The sequence below is a fragment of the Thunnus maccoyii genome, chromosome 13, assembly GCF_910596095.1.
Source record: "Thunnus maccoyii chromosome 13, fThuMac1.1, whole genome shotgun sequence".
NCBI lineage: Eukaryota > Metazoa > Chordata > Actinopteri > Scombriformes > Scombridae > Thunnus > Thunnus maccoyii.
Window position 1 is genome coordinate 12,239,250 of NC_056545.1, and position 26,387 is coordinate 12,265,636.

General features: G+C 39.2%; 1 protein-coding gene across 1 annotated transcript in view; it reads right to left on the minus strand.

Annotated features, from left to right (window-relative positions):
- Window positions 1-261: 261 nt before the first annotated feature.
- The window catches only part of pdlim4 (PDZ and LIM domain 4), a 47,906-nt gene continuing 21,780 nt past the window's right edge, over window positions 262-26,387 (minus strand). The window contains exons 3-7 of the mRNA XM_042431881.1: window positions 25,247-25,331; window positions 11,679-11,962; window positions 10,068-10,225; window positions 4,806-4,944; window positions 262-2,865 (exon numbers count right to left, since the gene is read on the minus strand). Coding sequence (XP_042287815.1) covers window positions 2,661-2,865; window positions 4,806-4,944; window positions 10,068-10,225; window positions 11,679-11,962; window positions 25,247-25,331 — 871 coding nt within the window. The 3' untranslated portion in view covers window positions 262-2,660. The remainder of the gene's footprint in view (window positions 2,866-4,805; window positions 4,945-10,067; window positions 10,226-11,678; window positions 11,963-25,246; window positions 25,332-26,387) is intronic.

Here is a 26,387-nt window from a genome sequence, read left to right on the forward strand (position 1 = left end):
ATTGGTTTTGTGACACAAAAACAATTTTATGCTGAGATTTAAGTGCCTGTGTGAAGTGAATGACTGGGGATTTTGGTTGCAAGACCCACATATTGCAGCCTGGTGGTCTTAAAATGTGTGTTATGGAGAAACTGACGTGTCAGAACATGGGGTATAAAACTAAGACAAATTGAATCCCTTGTGTTTTTCACAGTGCAACTCATGAAATCTTTTGTGGGGAAATCCTGCAGTTAAGACCTGTGAAGAATGTGAACAATCCTCTCATAGTAATGCACTTCTCATTTTATTTAGATCCTGAAAAAATAGCAAACAAGAAGATTGAGAACAAAAACATGTGTTGGTAAAGCAATAAGTTAAACACAAGAAGAAGATTTGTGTCAAAGAGCATGGAAATCGTTCAAAGACACAGGGTATGCAAAAGCACATAAGGGACATGTTATATATGTTAAGGCAATCACAATGAAAGAAATATGTACAATACCAAAAAAAACTATGTGGTAGCAATATAATTTTTCACATAATTTACAAGATAACTAGTATAGATGGCATACCAGCAGCTACGCATTACTGTTCATATCTAAAAAAACAACAAAAAAAAGATGGATATCATCAAAGCACTGCAAAATTCAGTTTCTCATTTCAAATTACAAAAGTAGTTTTGTTAAAAACATTTCTAAAATTAAGAATAAGACCACTCCTCTACAATCAGTTTACTTCACTATTCACAATAAGCCAAGACTGATGGCCACATGTTACACTCATAACGACATGCTCCTTTCCCGTTGAAGAAAGAATTTCTGTCAAGAAATGAAAATACATGCTGTTCCCCCCATTGCTCTCTCTCACTTACTCCCTCCTTTTCTGCTTATGTAGAAATATATTTCATTTGCATCACAGACTTGGTTGTGACCAGAAATCTGAATTAATAGTAGGAAGGGAATACAACTATGCATAAGGTACTTCCAACTTGTGTCTTTCTCTCTTCCAAAGAAATGTATCTGTGTAGTGGATCCAAAAAACTAAACAAAGTGAATATTGCTCCCACATGTTGTAGGCTGTGGAGTCCCAGTTTACAAGTTTCCAGAGGTTTTCTATGGCCGTGTCTCCTGTCTCAAATGCACATAACCATTTTTAAAAGTTGTCACAGGGAGCAAAGAGCCTATTGGTGTCAACTTGGAGTGTTTTTAATAAACAGACCCAGTGAACTCCGTGCTGTTGACTTTATGAACAGGAATTCTTCAGTGTGAACATGAGTGATAGTTGAAATTCCTCTCTCAGTCAGGTGCTGAACTTTAGTTAAGGGTCTTATGTGAATGTGTATCATGCCTGCATTAGACTAGAAGTTATTTCATCATTTAAGTCTCATTTCTTGCAATTAGTTGTTTATAAAAAAAAAGTTCTAGTGTATCTCATGGAACTTTAAGGATGTGTTCTGCAGGGTTTTGTTTACATTTCAGCAGGTGGTGCTTGCATAGTTGCATATGGAGGCATTTACTATATGTTAAAGTTCAGTAAACCTCTTCACCAAAGCACACTGGCATTCCAACACTCACAATTATATCTGTTAGAGAACTGTATATAATGAATTATTGCTTAATGTTTTACAAAACTGAGAAGTGAGCAGAAAAACAGAGATGTTCCCCAGTTTTGCAACATAGAAAGCCTAAAAAAACTATGTCTTAAAGTCTGAAAAGTAAACTGCATATATGTAAAATTGCAAATGCAAAAGTCCAGAAGCAACAGGAGTATAATGTGAAACTGTAACATAGTTAAAGAGACAATTAAACCTTTAAACCTCTTAATCAAAACTTGAACAATACATACCTTAAATGCTTTGTAAAACAGACTGACATTTTGTGGTGTGATGTGCTGCATGGGAAACTCTTGCTATAAAAGCTAATTGCAAAGTCAGAAAAAAAACCCACTAACTCCTCTGCACAGTTCTTCACAGCAAACACACTAATCAACTCAACAATCTTTTGTGATTACCCACATCATTCACACTGGTTTTCTAGTCATTTTAAGGCTTGAGTGAGAGTTGTCATGCAACATTGAATTTGATTCAGATTGTTAGAAAAGCAGATAGCTGGAGTATGCTGGTATAATTATTTCACACTGCACAAACATCTCATTCAATTTTCTGCTGACTTTTGCCATCTGTGCATGTCTTTTTTCTTTGTTATTACATGTGCAAGGAATATTCTGGTGATATGTGGTGATTGTGATGTGTAGATAAGAAGGTTCATATGAACAAATTTCCTGGATATTACCTTAACTAGTTCAGTAATTTGCTTGTATCTACATTCAATGTAAACGCACTGATTGAGAGATGAGGGCTGTCAGGTCAGGACATAGTGTACAATGTCAGTGTTTTAACGGATTGGAGTTTTGGAATTCTCATCAGATCCAACTCTTATTATTTCAACATATTTCAATATGCTCAATATACATAGCAATAATCAAGCCTGCCAGTGTAGAAATTCTGATCTGAGATCACTGAAACACACATTTCATACGACTCTGCAACCAAAAAATTGATCCAAGATCAGGATTCCTGCTTGACAGAGCCTGATAAATCTTGGCTAGGATACTCAGTAGCCCCATTCTCCCATATTTTGGTTTCCCAGTTATATTACAGTATAGCCAGCTCCATCTCCATCTCAGACAAGCTCCACCTTGGAGTTGGGGTAAACAGCAACAACGTCGTAGCCCTCTGGGGGCTGGACACGTGCCTTGGCGTGGGTCTCACAGTACAGATTGTCCTCGATGAAGAAGTACCCTCTCTGCTTGAGGTTGACGCTGCAGTCATCGCACACAAAGCACTCGGGGTGGTAGAGCTTGTCCCGGGCCTTCACAATGGTGCCACTGGAGGAAGAGATGAAAAGATGAAGGGAGAGAGTATTAGATTTTTGAAGGCTTTAGAGTTATGTAGCCAATCTAGAAATAACAGGAAAAATGAAAAACAATCCAGCAAGACAAAAAGAGAGACTTTCCCCTTTGATCCCCTGTAGAGGGTTTTGTTTGATCCTGTTAAGACTTATTTTTGAAGGTCTCTTGTCCTTCATCCCTTCCTTAATATCCAGGCTTTGGTTGTTGATAGTGACACAGATCATATTAGGGGTGACAGATTTCTATTTTTTCTTCTTCATCTTGTGGTTTCTTTTTGATATGTTTTGCGCCAGATCTGGAGTGTAAATCTGAGTTGTATTTTCACTGACAGTGGAAGAAGTATGAGGTAAGGAAGAATGAGGAAATATTCAGTATGAGGAAGAACACACCCTCATACTGAATGATTGTACTGAGTGATTGGAAAATGATGCAGTGATGAGCAAAATGCAGAGTGCCTTACAAGGGAAACTGCAAGCAGTTTTTTTTAGGAAGGTGCCATCATCACAGCAGACAGAACACTTTAAAAGGAAATAAATAATGATGATGAATTGCTTTTGACTGGCTCACAGTTGTTTATTGAGCTTCATGTTATCTATGCAAATAAGCACTTTATAACACCTGTAACCAAGCAAGGATTTGAATATGTCTCACCATATTTATACTGTGTTTATCACATTTATTCTGTCATACCTGGAGGCTGAATAGATCATGTTTATTCTGCTGGCTGGCTACTGATCAAAACAGGTTGATTTGGAATTTTATTGCTTTAATCAGTCACACAATGACAGCAGTTGTTAAGGGCGTTGTTCATTCACTGCTCCCTATAAGACTTTCCTTTTTGGATTGTGGATTCGGTCCAGCGACCATTCAGTCATAATCCTGCTTCTTTTTTTAACCTCTTTCTGCATCTTAACCACACGACATGCAGGATAAACTCTTGACACAGTGCTCTGTACTTGTTTAAAAGGCTGTAAAATGCTCCCAGGTCATAACAGGCTTATTGTGCCATGCAAGCACCTACAATGCTCTCTTGTTAACGAGTAATGTAAGTCCATGACATCACTGCCTACCTGCAGCTGCTTTTATAGAGGGGGGATTACCGGTGCATGTGGTTTCTTTGACAGAGAGCTATGTGCGTGTGGGTAAGCACTTATGTTGACGGTATATGCTCCTATGTGTATGTGTGCAGGTAAGAATATGTGTATACAGCATGTGTGCGTGGGAAAAGGGTGTGGAGGATGGCTTGGTTTAATCATTAAAATGATAAATGGGAATAGATTTTCCCCGAGTACCTGTGAAAGGCCTGTTGGTGCAGGTCCACCTGTGTGACAAGGTTCTTCCTTGACTCTTTGTTTCAGAGTCAGGGAAGAACCTTGACTCACCTCACACAGTTCAACTTTTAAACTTTATGACTACAGACGGGGTGATAAAACAGGAGGGAGAAATCTAACTTCCAGATGGGGAATAAAATTGCAAATCTGAGAATAAATCATTTATATTTAGTGTATTTTCAGTAATGTGTAATTGTAGACCTGAGGAACCATTATTTTTGACCATTAAGATGCACAATTTGGTCACTGGTATAGATTCAAGTTATGCAAGCTACTTTTTGCAATAAAAATGGACGTCTTAAATTGATGGGGGTATATTAAATAGGAATATAAAATATAAAGAAAACATTTTAGATATATTGAATGGTCTGTGTTTAATAGACTCAAAAAGAAATCACAGACTTCTAACAGGAGTGTCTGACTTATAACTGTATGACCCAATTCCAGACTTAACTTGTGTTATTCACTTTTTGGTATCTATATCCAGAAAGGCTAAGTCAACCATGACCTGGATGAGAGCAAATCTTCACAGACACTTATTGTTTTTTACTTAAAAATTAAAACCAACATGTGTACAATACTTACACAATACCATTACAGCAGCGTGTGCACTGGGGTAGTTTCTGGAGACCAGACATAGGGCTGGGGATGGGGCTTCCGAGCTTGGGGATTGGAGACCTGACCGGAGACTTTAAGTTTCTCATTCTCTCTGTTGGGGAAACACCTAGAAATAAGAAAATAAGCACAGAATAAACACAGAGACTTTGGAAACTACACCATAATCCATTCACAGGCCAGAGAAGCATTCGCACTATACATGTACAATATGCTCTGATAATTCACGGTGCTGACATAACATGAACACCTTCGCTGTGGGCCTCTGGTAACTTTACATCAATATGCTGCAATCACATGATATCTGCTGCCAATATAAGGTGAGTTATAACATGACATTAATCTTACTGACAAAAACAGTTAGATGCATTTTTTGTTAAACATCTGGTAAAACAAACACTTCTTGAACATTTACTTTCAAATTCAACACATATCTATTTTTTGGCCGAGAGAAACAGTTCTGTACCTACATCAAGACAACAACTCAATCAAATGCTATTTAACTAATTTAATTTCATATATAATGCACATTCATGTTGTTACAATTGCACAAACAATGGCTGTTTGTAAAAACTAACACATGAGCTATAAATCATGATGGTAGACAGAGTTTGCTGCCTTCCCATGAATGGCATTTTTATTAAGAGCGATCAATGCCAACCATCAAGCGTTTAGTTATGCTTGACTGGAATGCATGAAAGAGGCATATTTTATCCTGGGTATCTGAAGCTCCTCCAAGTGCACCAGAATAGATCGGTGGGGGCATGGCCATGAACTGCAGTTTGTGACTTTCCTTCACTGATGATGTGCCAGCAGAGGCTATTCGGGCCAACAGGCCACCTATCACTGCCACTAACCACAGTCTAATTACCTCGCATATCTGGCACCTGACTCAAAGCACTTTCAATTTCCCAGTAACAGTTGACTCTGACTGCTCAAGGTTGTGATTAAGACCTGCCATTAGCTGGGTACGTTATTTCTGGGATTAATGTCTCTATTACCTAATGATGCACTCTAATGGAACATCTTTTATGTGCAGCACTCTCGTGACTTTCTCACAGAGGGGAAGGTTGACTAATAAAAGTCTTAAGACCATAGTCGGGAATAGACACAGAAGGCAGAATGAATGAGTGCTTGTTTAGTCTTGCTTCTACATTTTTAAATAGCCAGAATACATGGACCCTGCGTATTTCATTGCCGACAGACACCATATTTTATTTGACAGACATTGACAAGTTGACCGATTCCAACACATACTGTATCTCACCCCACGCAACATTCGTGGCACAATGTGTGTCCTACACTGTGACTAATATCAACCAGACATACTGTACGGTCACACGCCCACGTAAGCCCCCATCCTAACTCAAACCTGTCAAGCACAGAGTGTGAAGCCGGAGGGAATTTAAGGCAAAGGAAATCCAAAAGATAAATAAACAGCTGCAATATTGTTTTAGACAGTTATTGTGGGATATTGCATCTACAAATTTTTAAGGAAGTCAGAAAATGATTTCTTACTGACCATAGTGCACATGCAGTAGGTTTGAACTTATCCATGGGGTGTAAAAGGGGTCAATGTAACAAGAGAGATACTTGAAAAACAGATACAGTGAATAGCTGAAATGTATCACAAAGACACATTTACAATCTCTGAGGCCACACATGCAGTCAGAGAGGAAAAAAAACATGGAAAATATGTCAAAAATATGGTAGAAAGTGCTGACATGATAGTTGATTGACAAAAATATTAATTACATGCTTGATAATCAAGTAATTCATTATTTTCAAGTAAAACCAAATATTTATTTGTTGCAGCTTCCTAAAACCAAGATTTTTGTTTGCTTCACATCACTGTAGCATTTTAAAGAGTATGGAAATTAGAAATTACTAAATGATAATGAAAATAATCTTGTCACGGCTACAGGAAATTCTTATCAAGATGTCCAAACCAGTTTTATGTTGATCTACTGATATGAATCAGTTTAACTTCACACATAGTTTCTAGGCAATGTGACCTAAAAATAACAGATCTCACAGTATTTGACCATTCCATGTTTACATGTTACAACAGGAGGCAATCAATAATTGAATTTGCCAAGTATAACATTTCCCTCTCTGCATAGCAGAGATGCTGATGGATGTCTTAGTTCACAGGGGTATCCTCTGAGAAAACACACAGCCTGGTTTTCTCCTGAGTTCTTTCTATGTACTGTAACTGGGCTTTGCGGCCATCATTCATCGCTGTTGTGATGAGCTTTCTGCTAAAAAAATACCCAAGGTAATGGAAAGTCACTTTTCTGGATATAAACAACGTAAGGGGCAGTCAGTCTGTACAGAATATGATATTTTTCCAAATTTCCTTTAAACAAACAATCTTGGAGGTCAGGGAATGGACGGAGTTTCCGAGAGGTCACTGACATCGTGTTTATTTCTTTTTCTGACTGCTGAAGAAACACATCTCACGTCTGTCTTCCCCTTTGATTCGCCTCATATTTAACATTCAAAAGGAGACAATTTTAATTTGTTCGTTTGTTAGCATATAACTAATAAATACTCTAACACCTAGAAAAAAAAGATCCTAATATTTTCAAACGTACAACTTTCTGTTACCTATCCATTATAAGTGATATTGCTTCACATGTGTTAACTTAACAGCAGTATTTATCAGTCACTCCACCCTTCTTGCATCCACATTGCTATCCAATCATGGCAGAGACTGTGGAATTCTGGGTAAACTGACACTCTTGTTTGCTTGAACTTTAAAAGCCCCTGAAAGTCAACATGGCCTCTACAGGGGCTTTCGCCTTCAAAAGGAGACCAAGTACAGTGATTTAAAAGCCTGACAGCGAGGTATGCATTCAATAACAGGATGATTTGACTTTAACCTGTACCTGTGTTAATTTGACTTGTCTCATCTTTATCAAGCCATTAAAAAACCAATAACAAAGGAACAGACTTTAGTGACATTTGTGGCAGGATTTCACACTCCCACACAGATCAGATGACACCACCAACCACCAACAGAGGGACAGGTAGCTTTTAAAATAATCCCAAAATAAACCCAAAGTGTCTCCCTGTTTCATCGGGGGATTAGCCTGTCAATCAACCTGTTGGTCCCCCACGCTGAAAGATCACTGACAGCAGACAAACACAGTTCCCTTTTAATCTGTTTAATCCATCAGCAGTGTCACAATCTCTCTCCCTCCAACCTCCTTTAGCATCTGTTTTGCCACCTCTCTTTCTCTTTCTTTAGCTCTCCCTCTTTGTCATTGCTTTGGGTGTTACGGTAAGTGCTAAATTAAGGAAACAGTATGGTCTGGCTCTGCTCCAAGCCTCACTGCAGGAGCAGTCAGTGTTGTTCCTTGTGCTGTGGATTATCCTGCCAGCTCTCACATCAAAGAGATGTGATAAACTTTCCTTTTGCTCTGGGATAATAATATTCTCCAGGGGAAAAAAATCAACATGGTTATCTGCATCTTTATATACATATTACTCTAACATCTTTTTTGGCCTTGCTTGAAATATTGTATTAACTATTAAACAAGGAGAGGAAAGGTTAAGGTTTTTTCTTCATAATGCTTCAACCTATTTTCTATTTTTCCATAAGCAAAGGTAAAAATATGTTAAAATAAGATTTTAAAAATAAGTTTTTGTTGTTTTACTGCATGAAAACTTTCAAATCAGTACCAAGTATTAGCTATCATTAGGTTCTCTAACAAAAACATCTGTACCAGTACTGGCATTCAAACCCACATCAGTCAAACCAGAGTATGTAAACTCTCTCAGAGCTGATAAATCTTTGAAGGTGGGGTTCACATTGACTGTATGACAATATACATATATTATAACTGTATTTACCTATGGAAAAGGTTCATGAGTATGCATGCTGAATTTGACCCCGCAGATTCATACACTCACAGCTGGTAACTCTCCAGCCACATTCTTTCACTTCAGTAATAAAGGTTTGGGGATTTTTCTCAAGGATACTTCAATATTATTTGTTGTAGTTGAGTTTTAGAGAAACATTCATCATTAACTATCCATGCTAACAGGTCATAACCCCACTTCTCTGAGTTCTGGGCTATTTCCGCTTCAACACGCTAAAACTTGGCTTATAATTCCAACTTTCACAACAGCTTTAGTGGTAAACAAGGATTCTGAAGAGAAGTTATTATTTCTGAGCACTCGCTCTCTGCTCTGCTGCTGTCAGCATCACATGACTCCTCCTCAGAAAGCTGGAATGCTGAACGGTCAGAAGGCAGACAGGAAAACCATATTTCTCACTTTATTGTCCTTTGTGAAGTTGTTTTTGCAGTAAATTGCCTTACCAAAACTTCCCTCCCCTGTTCATCCGTGCATGAGCTATTTAAAGCACTTCATCTTTCTCCTGTTCTCTCCGTCCCTTGTTTTCTCTCTCTCTGTCTTCCTCTCTCTATCCCCTAACCTTGCCGTCTCTGCTGTCTTTCTATAAAAGGAAAACTATGCCAGTCAGACAGGCAGAGAGAAGCGCCACCTGAGCAAAGCAAGACGTTCTCTTTGGTTGGAATCACAAGCTTAATTTGCACAGGAGGAAATATTTACATGGAAATTTCTTTCAGATGCATACAAACAATGTGAATTTACAATACAGTTATGAGAATCGCATGGATGCTCGCAGGCATCTTGCCACATTATAACTGTCTCATTTTATAACTGCTCAACAGTGTTACAGTCTGCTGACAGTGAAGGCAGCCAAGTATCTATTTTACAAGGTCGTTTAGTGTAACATTATCAACACAAAACCACAGCAGCAAAAAATGTCATCTCTCAAAATGCAGTCAAAAAGCAACAGTTACACACGCACACAGAAGGAGAAAGCTCCTTAAAGTTTTGCAAAAACAGTACCAGCATTGACTCAGATATCACCAAAAATATGTTTTAGTATATGACGGATTATGCAAGCCGGTCATAATAATAATGGAAAGAAAACCAAGCTCATTCTGTCCATATAAAACATGTGAATTATTGCTGGTAATGATACAAATAATGAAAACAATACAGACAAATTTGTGGCCATTATTTAGATTCTAGCTTTTACCTCTTTATACCTTTTGGTGTACATTTTCTGTTCCTTGGAAGGGTACCATGACACTAAAAAAATGATTCAGTGGAACTACATGCTGTTTTATCCATCGTAACACACATAAGTATTCACACACAAACACATCCACACAGAGAGAAAGAAATCCTTACCTCCATCCTCAGCCTCCAGGATTCCCTGAAGGTATTTGAAGGAGCCAGACTGTTTGGGTTCAGAGACGGGCTCCTCGTAGTCCTGCAGCATCTTGTAGACATCTGACTGTGTGTCGAAACCATTACGGCCCACAGGGGACTGCATGGGAGGCTCTGGGCTGGGGGAGACAATAGAGCAAAGATATTATTGCATTGTAATGTGATTAACGATGGCTAAAATGACATGTGACAAAAACCATTAATTTCCTTTAGTAACCAGTCATGACAACAAAAAGTCCCTTGTAAAAGATCCAAGGAAACATGTGTAAACACTGAGTTTGTCTTTTTGTGGTATCCTATTTAGCCACAGTGTTTTTTTACCAGGTGGTGCCATGATGTGACCAAAGCAAGAATGAAAGAAGTACCAGACCACCAACTGGAAAATGGGAAACTTGACAGAAAAACAGCTGAAGAAAGTAATGCTGAACCTTTTTTCTTTTGTTTAAACAGACACAGATTTTTTTTTTCTTTTGTTGGGACAGCAGAGATGGACACACAGAGGGGAAAATAGAGTTGTAGACTGTAGACTCTACATGTGATTCCAAACGCATGAAGTCTTAATCACAACAGCTCTGTGCTCCGGTTCTGCGCGTTCATCCATCCATCAAGTTATTCCCAAACCTAACAGGATGGATCACGTTCATTTGCTACATTCAAATACTCAAACCACTGGAAGATGAGCAGGGCTGCTGACAGATGTATTCAGATCCTGACACACTTAACTGCATGTTTGTCTCCAGACTCCTCTCCAGGAGTCTGAAAGAAGCGCTTCACTGCCTGTGTGTGTTTGCGTATGTGTGTTTGTCTGTGAGAGAGACAGCCTGAGCTAGTGAAAGCGAGACTGAGCGAGAGAGACATGGCGGAACTGTGTAATCAGTGTGTAAGAGAAAGTGACTGGCGGTGGGCAATTAGCAGTGTTAAGATGGTGTTTAACTCTGTCCTTGTCTGTGTGTGTGTGTGTGTGTGTGTGTGTGAACCTAGTCAGGATTAAAAGTCCAGTCCAGGGGCGTAGTGGAGACAATGTACATTGGGAGACTAAACACACACATTTATAACCCGCTTGAGGGGATGCAACACAACAAATGGCTTTTCCACACGGCCATCTGTGCAGGTGTGTCAAGAGACGTCCAAAGTGTGTTTGACTGTCTGTTTCTGTGTGAGCATCTGTTACTGTGAGTGTCAACACATGGATGCATTTGGTGTGTTTAATGTATCTATGGAGTATTAAAATATACTGTATGCGTATTTTTTTACATAAAATCTTATATGGTGAGGCTTAAATAATAGAAAGGTTGATACCTGTGTGCAATGAGGCTGTTCTAGGAAAAGTCACGGAGGGATATTTTGCAAGCTGATATGCCGCAACAGTTTCTGCTGCAACTACTGTGTGGTGATTCACTGTTTTTACAGATTTTCACAAAAAAAATATTAGAAAAAGTCATTATTTGCTGTAACTTTTAAAGTGGGGGACTGAAAATAATCTAATGATAATAATTTACAAAACTGTCAGTCATGATCAGATTTAGGACACATTTGTTTATGTTACTGCGCAGCACACACCGATCACCTCACCTGTGTGTGGCGCTGAGGCTGAGGCCTCCCATCTTGCTTGGCAGGGATCTGTCTCCATTGCTGCCGTTATGAGCGTAAAGTCCTGCCGGGTTGTTGTACTGAGCGTGCCCGGTTCCGTTCCCGTACCCATAGCTGTGGCCGTTGTTTGGTCTGGAGTGTCCGTTATTCAGGTGAGTAGGCTGAGGAGCCTGAGGTGACTGGGGAACTGGTGGCGACTGGGGTTCAGGGGTGTATGAAGGTTTACGGCTGTAACCGCCATATCCGCTGGTGATGGGACGGAAATTCTACAAAGAGAGAAGAAAAAAAAGAGACATATTTAACAAACATGACGCACTAAAAGACAGCATCACATGAAAATATCTGCTTTTCGTGATTTGAAATCTATGCACCAACAGATGCAATGTTAAAAGAGAAAGAGCATGTCACATAAGAGAAAGAATGACTAATGTTTGAAGGAGGAAAAAAGGACCCATTATAGGATGTACCATTATGTTTTGGCTCTGGAAATGAGAGTAAAAACAGGACAGCGATGAGAAAACAAGCCCAGTGGTGCACCAACTAAAAAACCACAATTCTTCAGAGGCGAAAATAGTGGTTGTTTGCAAATGAGGCTTTGCAGCAGTGAGGTTTGAGAGAGAAGCCTTTTCTACTTCATTTCTGCTTTTCCCTCTTTAATAGTAAGGCTTATTAAGAAGGAGCTTGCATTAGATTTCCTGCAGATGTTTCTGTCAAAACAAATTAACTTTTGTGGTGTAAATATGAAAAAATGTTTTTTCTTTTTCTTTCCTTACTCCCTCTCCTATGAATTGAGGAGTTTATAGTAGCTGACGGATACTCCGAAAGATTAAATTATTATCTTTTTGACTTTCTACACTCTTGCCACATATACATTGCTCTGCTGGAACTGTTTGGAAAAATATGCGGGACTAATGCAGGACAGATGCACAGACACCTACACTGACACCACTGTAGACTCAGTGAGTGTGTTCATGCTGAGGTCAACGGCCTTTTTATGCATTTGCACAAACTCTGCGGTGACATCACCGAGCCTCTCAGTGTTTACCTCTTTAGGCGCAGTGCTATCAGCATGCTTCACTGATAACGCTCTTTGCTAGCCGGGCTCGTCTGTCTCAGAGACTGAGCTTTACAGATAAAGTTTTATTGCTTGGCTTGTGATGATGTCACCACCTCTGATAGTGTTTTAGTGCTTTGAATTTCAGAGATAGCCAGCAGTTTTGACTTTGGCTGCACATTATCATAACTTTGGACTATAAACATTTCAGCTGAAACTAAGTGACTTGTTTACAAGTTAAGCAATGCAGCAGGATGGGAAAGCAGACACAAGTCATCCTTCCCCGTCAGACTGTTGTAACTATGAGCCACTGGAATGAGAATGCATGTGTGTGACAGTGTGTGTGTGGTTGTGTGTTTCGGGATGGTTTAAAGTGCCTAAGCCACAGGGGGTGGAGGTTCACAGCCTCTCCAGACAGGACCCCTGTCATTTCAACAGATGGGTCTGCTGGATGTCATCCTGTCCTCAGTCTTCACCTGGACCACACACACACACACACACACACACACACACACACACACACACACACACACACACACACACACACACACACACACACACACGTCTTCTGTAATCAGCACTTTTCAGCATACTGGAGACCTCTCCTCTACACCAACAAGCTCACATCTTGAATTTGGAAAAGCGCTCTCAAGACCCTGTCATTGCCCTGCTTCCTGCAGACAGATGACTTTCAAGAAATTTAAAACCACCTCTTTCTACTCTCCCCGAAACCTCGGACAACAAAGATGGATGAATCTAGAAACCCTCTGAACAAAATGTTAGCAGATATCCATTCATGGTTAAAATTCAGAGAAACAAGCAGGGGAATCAGAGCTCAATCCAGCTTCAACCTCCTGAGCCAAACCCTGTTTGGGCTGGATGTCAGAAACACCCAGCTCTCTATGATTCCCTCTCCAACAAACCAGACACTCTGAAGCCTGGTTCTCACCACAGGGCCAAACCAGATTCTACTTGTTATCTTTAACCCTATTTGCGCAGATGGTGGACCTCATGTGAATTTAATAAATGATTGCCTCACTCTCTACATTGTGAAACACACAGTTATTATTCCTATTTTCAAGGAACAATGACATTTGATAAAATTACTGGTGCTCCAGATATTGTCTGGTTGATATTACTGAGCATTTCCTGACTTAGCAATGCAGAACTGGAATTTTACACTGAAAATGCTTCCAAAACGTTCCTTTAGATTCCACTGTGGCCTCTATTTTGCTTGGCAGTACATAGAAATGCTCTAGGAAAATATTTTTTACTTGATAAATGAGGACAATTCTCTGGAGATCAAATCTTCTGATGAATGATATTGACGTATTACTGATTACATACCATCAACATGGGAGCAGTGCAAGGTCAGATAAAGATGTGGCAGATGCACATGTTTGTTTGAACCTGTGATGCCATTTTAATAATTATCTCACCACTTTACCCACCAACAAAACACCTCCCTCTCTGCTCCAAAATAATATTTCTGTAATTTCTTCAGGCATTTTAATTTCAGTTGACCTGTTTTCTTTTATTTCACTTGCTCAATTAATCTTACGTCTTTCAATTTCCTGAGAATAGGCCAAGAAGTGGAAGGGGGAAGATCTTCAGAACAAAATCGTTGTCTCTACATGTCTTTTTAGTCTTAATGAGAATTCATTTTTTATTTTTTATATTTGGACAAGGGCTAAATCTGCAGATAACAATCACTACAATAACTGTATCGTTGTCAGGCAAGCTGATTCATGTCTGTGTTCTGAGAATACGGGAGGCAAGTGGAAGAAAATCTCTGCGAGTGTATTGTGTTACATACATGCTCCTGCAGTGGAGTGACACTAAAGACATTACATTTATGGCTCGTAATTTGTACAAACATGGCATGTGAAGGAGGACAGCTAATCTCAAGCTAAATCATGTGGTGAAATACTTAAAAGAAATATAAAGGACAAAAAAATTCCAATCCAGTACTGACAGGATAGGAGAATAACCCTGAAGAAATCAAATCGAGAAAATTTTATACTGTACGTGAGGAAAGGCAACAAAGCAGGCATTTTAGGATGACTTTGATGTTCTGTGGGTGCATACATGAGCAAAAGTAATGTGATTATGCTTTTATTAAAAAAAAAAAAAACACAAAAGAAAACAAGGAGTTCTTTCTTGACTTCCAATTTCCCTCAAACATAGAACAACCAGCAACCCTGCCTTCTAAAAATTGGAATATGTACAGCATTGATATTTAGCGTCTCGGTTGTGACCTTGTTGCTCCCAAAAAGGAAAAAACCAAGCTCAGCACAGCACAGCAGGAAGCGGGGAGTAACACTAATAACTTCCTTCCCTCCCTCTTATGGTGAATGTAAACTCAGAGCCTACAGGTGGATGCTGGCGCAGAAGAGAGAAGTGTGTTTGGGATTTTGCTTGTCTCAGCAAAAGCACGATTTATATTTTGGCACTTGTTTTTTGTCAGGGAAAGATCGTGCTCTTAGATATCGAAGAAGTCAACGCTGATTTGAAGCAGTGAGTCTTGTTTCAATATTTAACAAAACCATGATCTTTAAAAAGTGTTTAAGCTGTCTCAACCTAACACACTCTGGATACAGTACATGAACTTCAGTCTGGTGTCAAACTCCTGCACTTTGTACGCTCCCCATCGACCCTGGCCACTTCCATATAACTTCTGTGTGATAAGGTAAGTTTCAGGAGATAAGGTTGTAAGCAGACAGGGAAAAATAAATTCTACAAGAAGCAGAATGATCAATTCCTTCGCTTCCCCAAGAAATCAGAAGAAAGAATTCTCTAACTGTGGTACATGAGTCAGTATAATGAAAACGCAAGTGTAAAAGTTGGAATTTTCCCTTTAAATACTGCACTTGAGTACTTCTTTTGATGTCTGTCATTGTTGTCAGCAGCTACTACTTTTTTACCCATTTTCATGCTCACACTCCAACCTGATATGGTGTGACTACTTCTGTTTCAAGTGAACTGAACCCCCTTCACCAAACAATCTTTTTCTCTTTCTTTCTCTTCACGCTCTTTCCTCTCTGGTCTAGCATGCCTGTTGCACAGATATTTACTTTGGGTGGATGGCAGATTTATAAGGCAGCACATCTGGTGGTTCTCTTATAAAAATGCCAGTTTGGTAACATTAAGGACCTGTAAGTGCTTTCAGGTTGCTCTGAAGTTTTGGTGGCTGGGTTTTTTTTTAGTACAAAAATCAGCTGTAAGCCAACTGTCTCATTAAAAAGATTTATTCTACCTTTCACGTCTGGACTACATATAAGTTTAATGAAGACTTTGTCTCAAGGTGACAGCCACGTTAATCTGGTGAATGCCTTATCACCCCAAGTCCCCTGGTAACCTTATCTTGTTTTCCCAATGTAGTCAAAACAGTTTAAAGTTAATATGAGCAGCTTCAGTCTATCTCGAACAGAAACTCAGCATAACAAGATTGTTGAAAAGGCCATCTGTGAGATCATCTGTTTCCTAATTTCTCTCTCTTGAGAATGGCTACTCTTTCATTTTCTCCCAAATCTTAACTGCACTCCTCCTGGCTCATAGGAAGAGAAACTTTGAAAGGGGAAAATAGAGAAAAGAGAAAGAACCAGAAAGAAATTCAAACACAGTAACTATTTATGAGAACCAGCGTTGTCTACCGCTCTATGCTCATAAACTCAGACTGCCATCTGATTTCACTGACCTGTTTTACAATGGTAACCAAGCATGGCTAATGGTTCAGGATGACTGACCATGTATGAGTGTGTTTATGTGCCAAAAAAGGAAAGAAAGAAAGAAAGAAAGATACAAAAAGGACAAAGAAAGAAAGAAAGAAAGAAAGAAAGAAAGAAAGAAAGAAAGAAAGAAAGTTTGTTTTTGCATGGATGGTAGGCATTCAAGCACTTGTACTCTGTGTTATGTTTAACTGAGGTGCATTTAACCAAGAGCCAGGTTCCTCCATTCATCAACCTGACTAAAAGTTTCACTGATTAATAAGGTCTTAAATGGGAGAAGACTGCAGTTTCAGCTCTGGCATCTCAGCCCACATCCACAGTTTAGCCAAAGAAGGGTAGACAGATGAGCGGAGGAGGGGGTGAAGAGGAGGAGGAGGAGGAGGAGAAAAAGGTGGACCTTAATTGAAATCATATGCCTGTCTTTAACTAAGGACCCACACCTCAGTCTGCCTGCCTCACCGGACACACATACACAAATTCATGATAACACACCACCTCCTTCTCTTCTGCCTCCTGCATGGATTAATCCCCCTGGACCTTCGAAATTAAGCTTTTCACATGGTGCTTTGCACCACTAACCAAACATAAACCAGCCCTTTATGGCTCCCTGGGCCTGGCCCTGGGTGCCTCACTGAGAGGAGAGACAGACGGGCTAGAGAGGAGGTGATGGAGGGCTGAGGTGGAGGGGCAGGAAGACAGGAAAACAGTACAATTTTTTTAGGGGCTCTGGCCATGAGCCTGTCTGAGAGAGAAGAAAAGCTTTGGGGGGGATGAATGTAGCCATGGAATCCAGGGTTGTATGAAGATGTGATGCATTTTATCAATTTCCTCTATTAAATAAAGCTATTAACTTTTATTTCCACACATATTTTGCCAAGTCACCACCGGGTTAAATTTAATCCTGATGCAAGCAATTATAGCATTATACAGCCTGTAAGTTCCAGGTGACAGCAATTTCATTTTAGAGCAATGAAGAGAGTTTATTTGATTTGGACTAAATACACGGTGTAGTGAAAGCCACCTGGGTTAAAGTTGGCATCATAGTATGAAGTAGAGCAAAAGATGAGCTACCACTGCTGATTGTGCATTACTTGGTAGGGAAATGCTAAAGCATTTTAAATGATGACACAACTGTACAAGACATGAATAATATTAACCATATTAGTTCTAAAAAGACACTCGGATGCAACAACATTGTAGACTGTATATACACAACTTTCCAGCCGAGTGGACAACAAAAGTAACTGGAAGTTACTACTTTCTGAAACAATTTTTTGAAAGTGAAAACAAAATGTCCATTATATTTGTGTACTGCAGTGTAAAACTGCTGAATTATGGTAAACTGTTCGTAAAGAGTGAGCAAGAATAGGTCTGAAAAACCATAGTAGACAGTTTTTACATTTGACCTTCTTATCTCTTCCAAAAAACACATTAAAGGGGACATATTATGCACATTTCCAGGTCTATAGTTTTAATCGGGGGCTCTACTGAAATATCTTTGCATGATTTACAGTTAAAAATCTTATACTGAACCTTTATGCAGCCCTGCAGTTCAAAATACAACCTTCTGTATTGCTTAACCTGAGAAAAGCAGCAGAACATCGATGGATTGACAGAGGTTTAAACATAGGAATTTTCCTTTAATTATTGAAAAAACTGAGAAAGAATGTTATTCTAAATCTTTTACATATGAATAAGTGTGGACGGCTTCAGTCTCTCTGGACCCTCTCATCCCAGCAGCTCTCATTGACCTCATCCACTCCCCAGCATGCTGACAGCCTAGCAGAGCAGGGAAGGCTCTTTTAGGAAAACCCAAAGACTGATTTGGACATTTTTAGGGATTACTGGCTGATTAGTGAACACAAACAACCAAATAAGTGAGGTCACAGGTCTGTGATCTAAAAGGCCTGCTGTGTGAATGAATGTAGAGCTGTTAAAAAGACTTTCCAGCAATGCTCCATTGGTCTGAGATTTCCTGGCAAGGGATTAAGAACCAGTGGACCCAGTAAACACATTTTGGCAACCCATGAGAACACTCTAAACCCTTTAGTGACGCATATCGTTCAAAGTTATTCAGGGACTTAATTGTGTAAATGATAATCCACTTTGGAAAAAATAAAATCTATCACTAACTGGCCTAAGTCATCATTTATAGCATAAATATATATATTTGGTGAATTCATTTTACAGCTAACTTTTTACCATCTTGTATTTTTCTGTGTTTTGATAGATACCAGAAAGAAACAGCCTTGTTCCATTCATAAAACAAATTCATATCATACAAACTTTTTTTTTCTCAAGTAAAGTTCACTTCCAAGCTGTGAAGGAATTACGGTCTGTAAGTCATGCAAGGACTCTATCTGTCAGCTCCTATCAATGTTAGCCTGGAGACTTCGCCTTCAGCTGCCAGTTCCTGGCTGAGCCTGGAAGTCTCTGTGACGTGTGATCCAGACTTCTCAGCTTCCGCATTGTGAAGCCTCATTCTTTCCACAGGGACATAGTGCTCGGCCACAACAGCTATCACTTTAATAATAGGGTAGCAGCCAGGAATCCATGAATGGCATTCTGATATTACTCGCCAAAAATTACTGTTTGACTTTAGCATTGGCCAATAAGCCATTCCCACCTACTTGAAGCTGCCACAGTGTAATTTAAGGGAAGGAATTTTGAAAACCTGAAAATGTCAGTAACTGATGGTATTGCTTTACCGGTGTATAAAACTTTTCCAAGAGTATAAGTGAAAACTGAAAGCCTAAGGCACAGATGTAAGATGAGAAAACCATTAACAAGATAGAGAGGCATTTTCTCTCAAAAACCGACTTTCTTGTTGGAAAAAGGTTCCAACTGAAGATATGTGATGAGATTTGGAAGTTATTTTTGCATGCACTGCACTCAAAACTGCCAGTGTGAAACCAAATCAAGGCCAAAAAGAATGGAATTTTGCCGAGATATGTTTAATCGATATCTTTTCTAAGGCCATTGGACATCTCGGTAACTATTTATTTTACATATTTATGTAATGTTTATGTGTTGCAGGTGATTAACAGTGGATTTCTAAGACATTTTACAGAAAGGGTGGTGCAATTGGGTGCAAACTATAAGAAAAAATGGAACAAAAGTGTTGGCTTAGTTGGTAAGTACCCACTCATCATATTTGGGTTCGTAGTTGTTAATTTGCTAAAAATTTGTAATAAACTAGACTCAGAAAATACTTTGCATTGGCATATTAGCTTATTTCTCAAAAACTCATTTCCCATTTACAACCAAATTACAAGAGCAAACTGAAATGGAAACTTCACTTTTTTCCATTTTTCTTATAATTTGTACCAAATTGTACCTTTCCGTAAAATGTCCTAAAAATGAACCATTCAGTACCTACAAATTAGTATAAAATGAAGAGGCCTGTGAAAAAAAGGTTCTACCGACATCTCTTGAAACCTGATGTAAGTGATAATGATGATTTGAGTATTGGATTGCTTACATTTGAAGACTGCTGATGAAAATACAAGACTAACTATCAGGTTGTCTCAAATAAGGTCAAGAGCAAATTATAGCAACTGAATGACGGCATAAAAAAACCTCTCACAGCAGGTAGTGTAGAGCAGCTCTTTCAGTCATGAGCAGAACTTCCATGCTATTGATTCATTCAGTGATACTCATAATTCAATACACTTCTTTCAGCTTGATGATATATTGCCTTAACATCTGATTCCCATGAAAAACACAGTGGAGCTTCAGTCAAAATTTGGTTGTCAAAGCTACACAATGCACTTCATGCTGTTCTACTTATGACACCTCATCATTATCTCATCCTCACCACACCTCTTTATCAAATTATTTTGGCTTCAAGGAGTTGTGTATGACATCCGGTAGTCTGCGGGCAGTCCTGCCAAAACATGAGCACAGTTCTTTGGAAACACATCATTCAGTCCCATCAAATTCCCCAAAGTGAAAAGAAACACTCTGCAAAAACAGGAACATAAACAGTATAGAGTCATACACTTACTTTTATCCAAAAATACAGTATTTCCTCATCGACTTTTATGAGAAGCTCCAATGTTCCCAACGTGAAAGGAAACACCTCATAGCTTCCATGTGTCACTTCCTGCTCAGTAGCTAATTCCCACAAGTGAGACTGGAATTTCCAGCATAGCCAGCTGATCAAAAACAAGCAGTCTATGAATAAAAAGGGAGATGCTAAATGCAGAATGTCCTAAAGGATGCCATCATAGGATTTGTCTCTTTTTTTGTCTCATTCTTAGTCAATGGAGTCAATCTGCAGTGTGCAGACACCAATGAATTTGTGTGCATACGCCGGAAAAATGTGGCATGATTTTCCACAGGAGAATAAGTTTTACAGTAAGCTGAAGTGTCTTGGTGTGGCGTCTTTGTTTTCAGTTTTCATCCTGATACTGTATTAAGGGTACTGCTTCAGCTGCAGTCCTAAGGAGCAAACATTCTGTTGCCAGTCAAGCCATTGACAGACATATTGCTTCAAAACTTTTCCAGCACAATCAGAAAACGTGCTGTCCTTCCCATCCAGCAATTCGATTCAGTTAATTTTTGCTCATGTTGTCCAAATTGGCTCATCATTGTTATTGTTACAGACTAACTGTGGGCCAATGATATCACACAGTACAGTTTGGATTTGTTCGGCCAGTGTGAGACAGGCTCCGGTGTGTATATTGTTTCCAATGTGTCTGAGGAACAATCTGCATTGTTATATGTCAGAGTACCCCTTCCAGCTGTATCTGAATACAGCAGGAAACAAAGAGAGAGCCATGGTCTTTTATGTGACCCCAGGGAGCGGATGTTTTCTCTTCTCATGCTAAGAAGAATCCACCTCAGCGTGACGCTAAAGTGGCCCTGACTTGGTGGTTTCCAGCCGTCCAGGTTCACTTCATTAAATGAGACGCCAGGGAACATTTTTAGACTTTAGTGAGGGAGAGAGGAAGGACTGGATAAGATGTTACAGAGATACAGAGGGAGGCAAAGGGGGGAGAGTCGGAGAGAAAAGAGCACGAGAGAGGTAGATTTGCTACTCTCGTATTACCCACATGCAAAGCCCTCCTGTCATGCGTGTCTGTGTTTGTATAGACTGTTTTGGCTGATGGTTCCTCTCGGTCAGTTTGGGTATTTCCTCATGTTAATCAAAGCAAGATCCTTTCTGGAGCTGAGATTGTGAGATAAAGACTGTTGCAGCGCATTTACTGTCCAGTATTAATATCTGCAGGTTCATCCATTCATAAAATATTGCACCAACACACAAAACAGGGAAACTTTCTTCTTGATTGTCAGTTATTTTATTTTTCCATCATTAGTCCATTATTTTTATATATGTATCAGGATACCTCTGAGTCTATACCACCATGGTCACTTACCAAAGGAAAACACAGTAAGCTGTGTTCAAATCAGCATCCATTTTTGAAGCTTATTTGTAGCTAGTAATTGTATGGTTAGGTCTGTTTCAGTGAGCTATTTTCTGGTAATGCAGCATCAAACTGAAGCATTGTAAAATTTAGCCAGAAGATAAAATTAATTAATATAAAAAAAAGAAAAAAAACAGACCAATAAATAATTGAGGTTTACCCACAGATACACCTTGTGCACTGACTCTTAACAGTGGTTAAACTATAGAATCTCTGTTTGATATGCTCTGTTATACAGTTTTAATGGTCACCTGACAGCCAATCAGAAACCAGTAATTTCTGTTGCCATGGTGTAAAATACAATACAATGTAGGCAACAATCCCCTCCAGATATGTTTTAAGATACATAAAAATATTCTGCTTTTAATAATAATTTGTGTCTGATATTTAAATGATTCACAAAAAAGCTCAATTACCTCATTAAAATCCTTAAAATGAAATCCTTCCTCATCTCCCTCAAAATCCAGAATCTATGGCTATCCAAATATAAGTTTGCTGCTAGGTAAAAGATGCGTCCAACTTCACTGAAAAGTCCATTCTCAGCCCTGGAGACTTCAAGATGGAACACGTTTGGCTCCAAACTAGTTGTGATGTCACAAAATATGAGGTGAGCTCAGAGAAACTTTCCACTTTCAGCAGATAACTGTGAAAACAGCCTTCTACTGTCAAACTCTGCACATAAAACATTCTGTACAGTGCATGTCAAACATCCAAGTCAAGTAACAAGAAGCAAAGCACATTTTTGACTGGAAAGCTTAATTTGGGTTTATAACACAAAATGTATCAGCCTAAAACATCAATATACTGTCAGGTTATTTCAGAGTAATAGTCCCACAGGAAGCTGCTTACACCCTTATTACTGGAAAGAGAAATCATCTGATGAGAATTCTGATCCCACGACCACAAGCAACCCTGATGAATCACATTACACACTAAGGCTCCTTTCACTTTTGTCTCCACCACTGAAAACAATACTTTCCTCTAAGGTGTTAAGCTCCCATTGATGAGTGGACAGATAGATTTCGCTTCCGCTCTTTGTGTGATTGTTCCACCCTTTTTAGACAAGGATACCCTGCTGCTGCCACAGCTAGGGCTGAGACACACAGATCAGTCTCGACTCAGTCTTAAAACTACCACGACAATAACCAATACTTGACAAATGGACAGCTCTCACATGTCTGAGCTACAATATGCTCATTGTCTGTCCGTTTCAGTCACACAATCTCCATACTCACAGCATATGTGTGAGTGCACACACACACACACACACACCTCTTATTCACTCCATGCTTAGAAACCTGTTGGCCTGCCAGCACCGGAAAACTTGGAAAAGATCATCTGCTAGAGTTCATCATGCCTTGAATATCCTTTTGGCAGCTCGTACAACTGGAGAACAATCAAGACACTATTTCAAAACCCTTCCAGTGAACAGTGGGACGCATTATCTCATTTATAATCATGTGAATGACAGTGAACATGCAATTTACAGATCTAGTGTTGTGCCTGTTTCCATGGATCCTGTTTATGATATAAACAGATTGGGAAGACTTGGGTCTCACACCCAGCGAACTCTACTTTTAAGTTATGGCCCCAGATGTGAATTATCCTCTCTTGTGGCTGATGTGGTAGGTAGCAAAGGATCCTAATCCAAAGCAGTAGATTTCAAAGTACTAGGTGCCAGAATTAACTCATTTTAACATAAATCTGACCAAAGAACTACACTGCTGGGTCAGCTATTGAGGAGGTTCATAGAAGTGCTCGTCCATGTCATGTCTACCGTAAAATACACATCATATAACAGTAAAGCTGGCTCTTTTAAGCTTTTTGAGCCAGCTCTTTTAAGGCCAGATCAAATTATGTCGTTCAAACCGTAATTACGAACAGCTGAGTGGGAAAAGCCATTCACATTAAGCTCCGACCTGTAATTCCGAGTTGGAGTCATTGGGAATTTCTGACAGCTACGATATCTCTCATTTGTCAGAAACACTTTCAAAAGTATCAACAAAACGGGTGCCAAAATGGCTACATAACCACCATTGTCAATGGTTCAAGGTAATTAAATCTGACATTACACACAAATACACACATAAAATTTGCAAATAGACTGAAATGGTTTAGACAGTTTGTCCACACCTGCTTTAATCTGTTCAAAAACAGCCAGAAATATGACTAATAGAGGCTGTTTCTCCCAACTGTCAGATTATCTGTAACTACACAATTTACACACTCACTGTATGATGAGTGTATACAATGCTCGCAAGTCGTAAACATGGGAAATGTGTCCCATTTTTCCCATCTATCCCATGTGACATGAACGCAGCATTACCCCACCGGCATCAAGCCACAGAGATAATTTAATTTTTATGTGGTCTGGTTGTGAAATCTCCACAGACAGTTTTGGGACTGAGGTGTGAAGATTATCCTGGGTAATCGGGACGTTATTTTTGGAGTAGAACATTTCTGTTGGGGTTTTCAAATGTCATTTTCAATACTCTGAGATGTATTAATGAAATTCTATTAACCTTCATTGTGCTGGGGGGGCGATATCCATTGGTGGATATATCTGCATGTCTAAACACCACTAGTGGTGAGGAAAAGAAGAAGAATTTTGAAATTATAAATGTTTGATCAAGGACCCTTAAACAGGATATGACATACCATATGTCATTGTTAATTGACAATGTACTGCATGAGCTTACTGTACATCCATTTTATACTGGCCTTTACTCCAATTTCATGGATTTCAGTGCAAATTGAGTTTTGACTAATACTGTGCTGATTGTGTACATGAAAGTCTCATCATTATGTAATGTTAATCATATTTTTTTGTGATAATTATCCTGTTTTTCGGTGTAGAATTTTAGTATGCCATTGTCTACATTTTAACTTTATTTCCCTCCATCCATCTATCTTTTAGCTACTTAAATTCATATCATCACACATGTTCACATCAACATAATCAAAAGACATTAGGTATGGAAACTAAGATTAGTTACATTAGCCCAGTGTTATTATTGTTTTTTGATATATGTGACCTACCTGTCTCACCATTAGGCTAAAGACAGACAATTATATAACATGGAGGTCCTAGAGCCAACCAAAGGCTTCACCATCTGATTTCACTCATCAGTTCTTGCTTTCATTTGTGGGCTGGTGAGTAATTTTAAAAGTATTTTTCAAACCAAGCCTGACCAAAAATACTAACTGTGAAACTCTGTGTTGGCAGAATTAGAAGTTCAAGCTGTTCTGACAGCATCCCAGTGGGTGTGAATGTCAATCTAAAAAAAAAAAACTCCCTGTGACTTGTGCTTTGGTAAATCTTGAGTAAACAGTGGTTACCTGGTGTGAGTCAGGCTCCATGTAAGGGCTTGTCTTGCCATCTTCACTAACTGTTGGCGACCACACTCTGTCTCCTGATCCCGACCTGAAAGACAACACCCATGAGAGAAAGAGAGAGGGAGTCAGGTAAATCTTGTGTCATCAAGCACCCGAGTGTTGAAACATGCAGTCATTTCTGCTGAGAAGTATGAATTTTTCTCTGCTGACAGAAGTTCCAGTGTATTAAGTGTAATTATTTCCAAGTGTGAATGTTTGAAAAGAAACAGAAAAGAGTGAAAGTAAAGACGCTATTTATTTTAATACTCTTAAAATGACTGTAAACTGGGGAAGATGATGACTTTAGCATCACATGATATCCCACTAACTGCTGTCTAATATTAGTGGTGCACATCCCCTCTATGTGCCAAAACACTCACATAGCTGCAGTTAACAAATCATACACTGCACTGGTAGCTTTGCATGAGTGAGTGCTATGTATGTGTGTGTGGATATGGATTTACACATTTGGCAGGTTTTTACATTAGGAATGGAACAAAGCTACGTTCTGGCTTCCTCCCACTGGTACGAAGAAGTCATCATCACATCATAACTCCACCATATGAGCTAACCGGTTTTTGGAAGAACAGAATGCATTTTGGGATGGCCATGGATTTTTCAAAAGAAGTGATAACTGAATACCTGATATCTGAGCACTCCCCCACTGTTTGGATTACCACTAATTGACTCCAGTTGTATTTACTTACAAGAGAGAATATGACTTACTGACTGGCAGCCATGATAAAATACATTATTTACAGCACCGTTGTAGGGGCCTACTGTGCATGCATAAGCTGGGGTCCACAAACTGTATTTCATCCTTTAAAAAGGCAGAAAATAAAATGCAAAGGTCCCATTTATTCCTCAGGCTAATAAAACATCCCTGATTCATCCCTAACAGTATCACTTGGCATAATGTTTCACTTTCAAGTCATATGTTGAAAAAGATATAAAAGAAGAAAAATGAAGGAGAAGATATAAAAAAAAAAGATCAAAGGGATTCTTTGCTTCATTGGGCTGGCAGGTTTTTGTTGCCATGGTGTTGGCTGCTAAATGGGAATCCATCCAACATCTAAAAGGGTAACACTGGGACATCACACGGAGT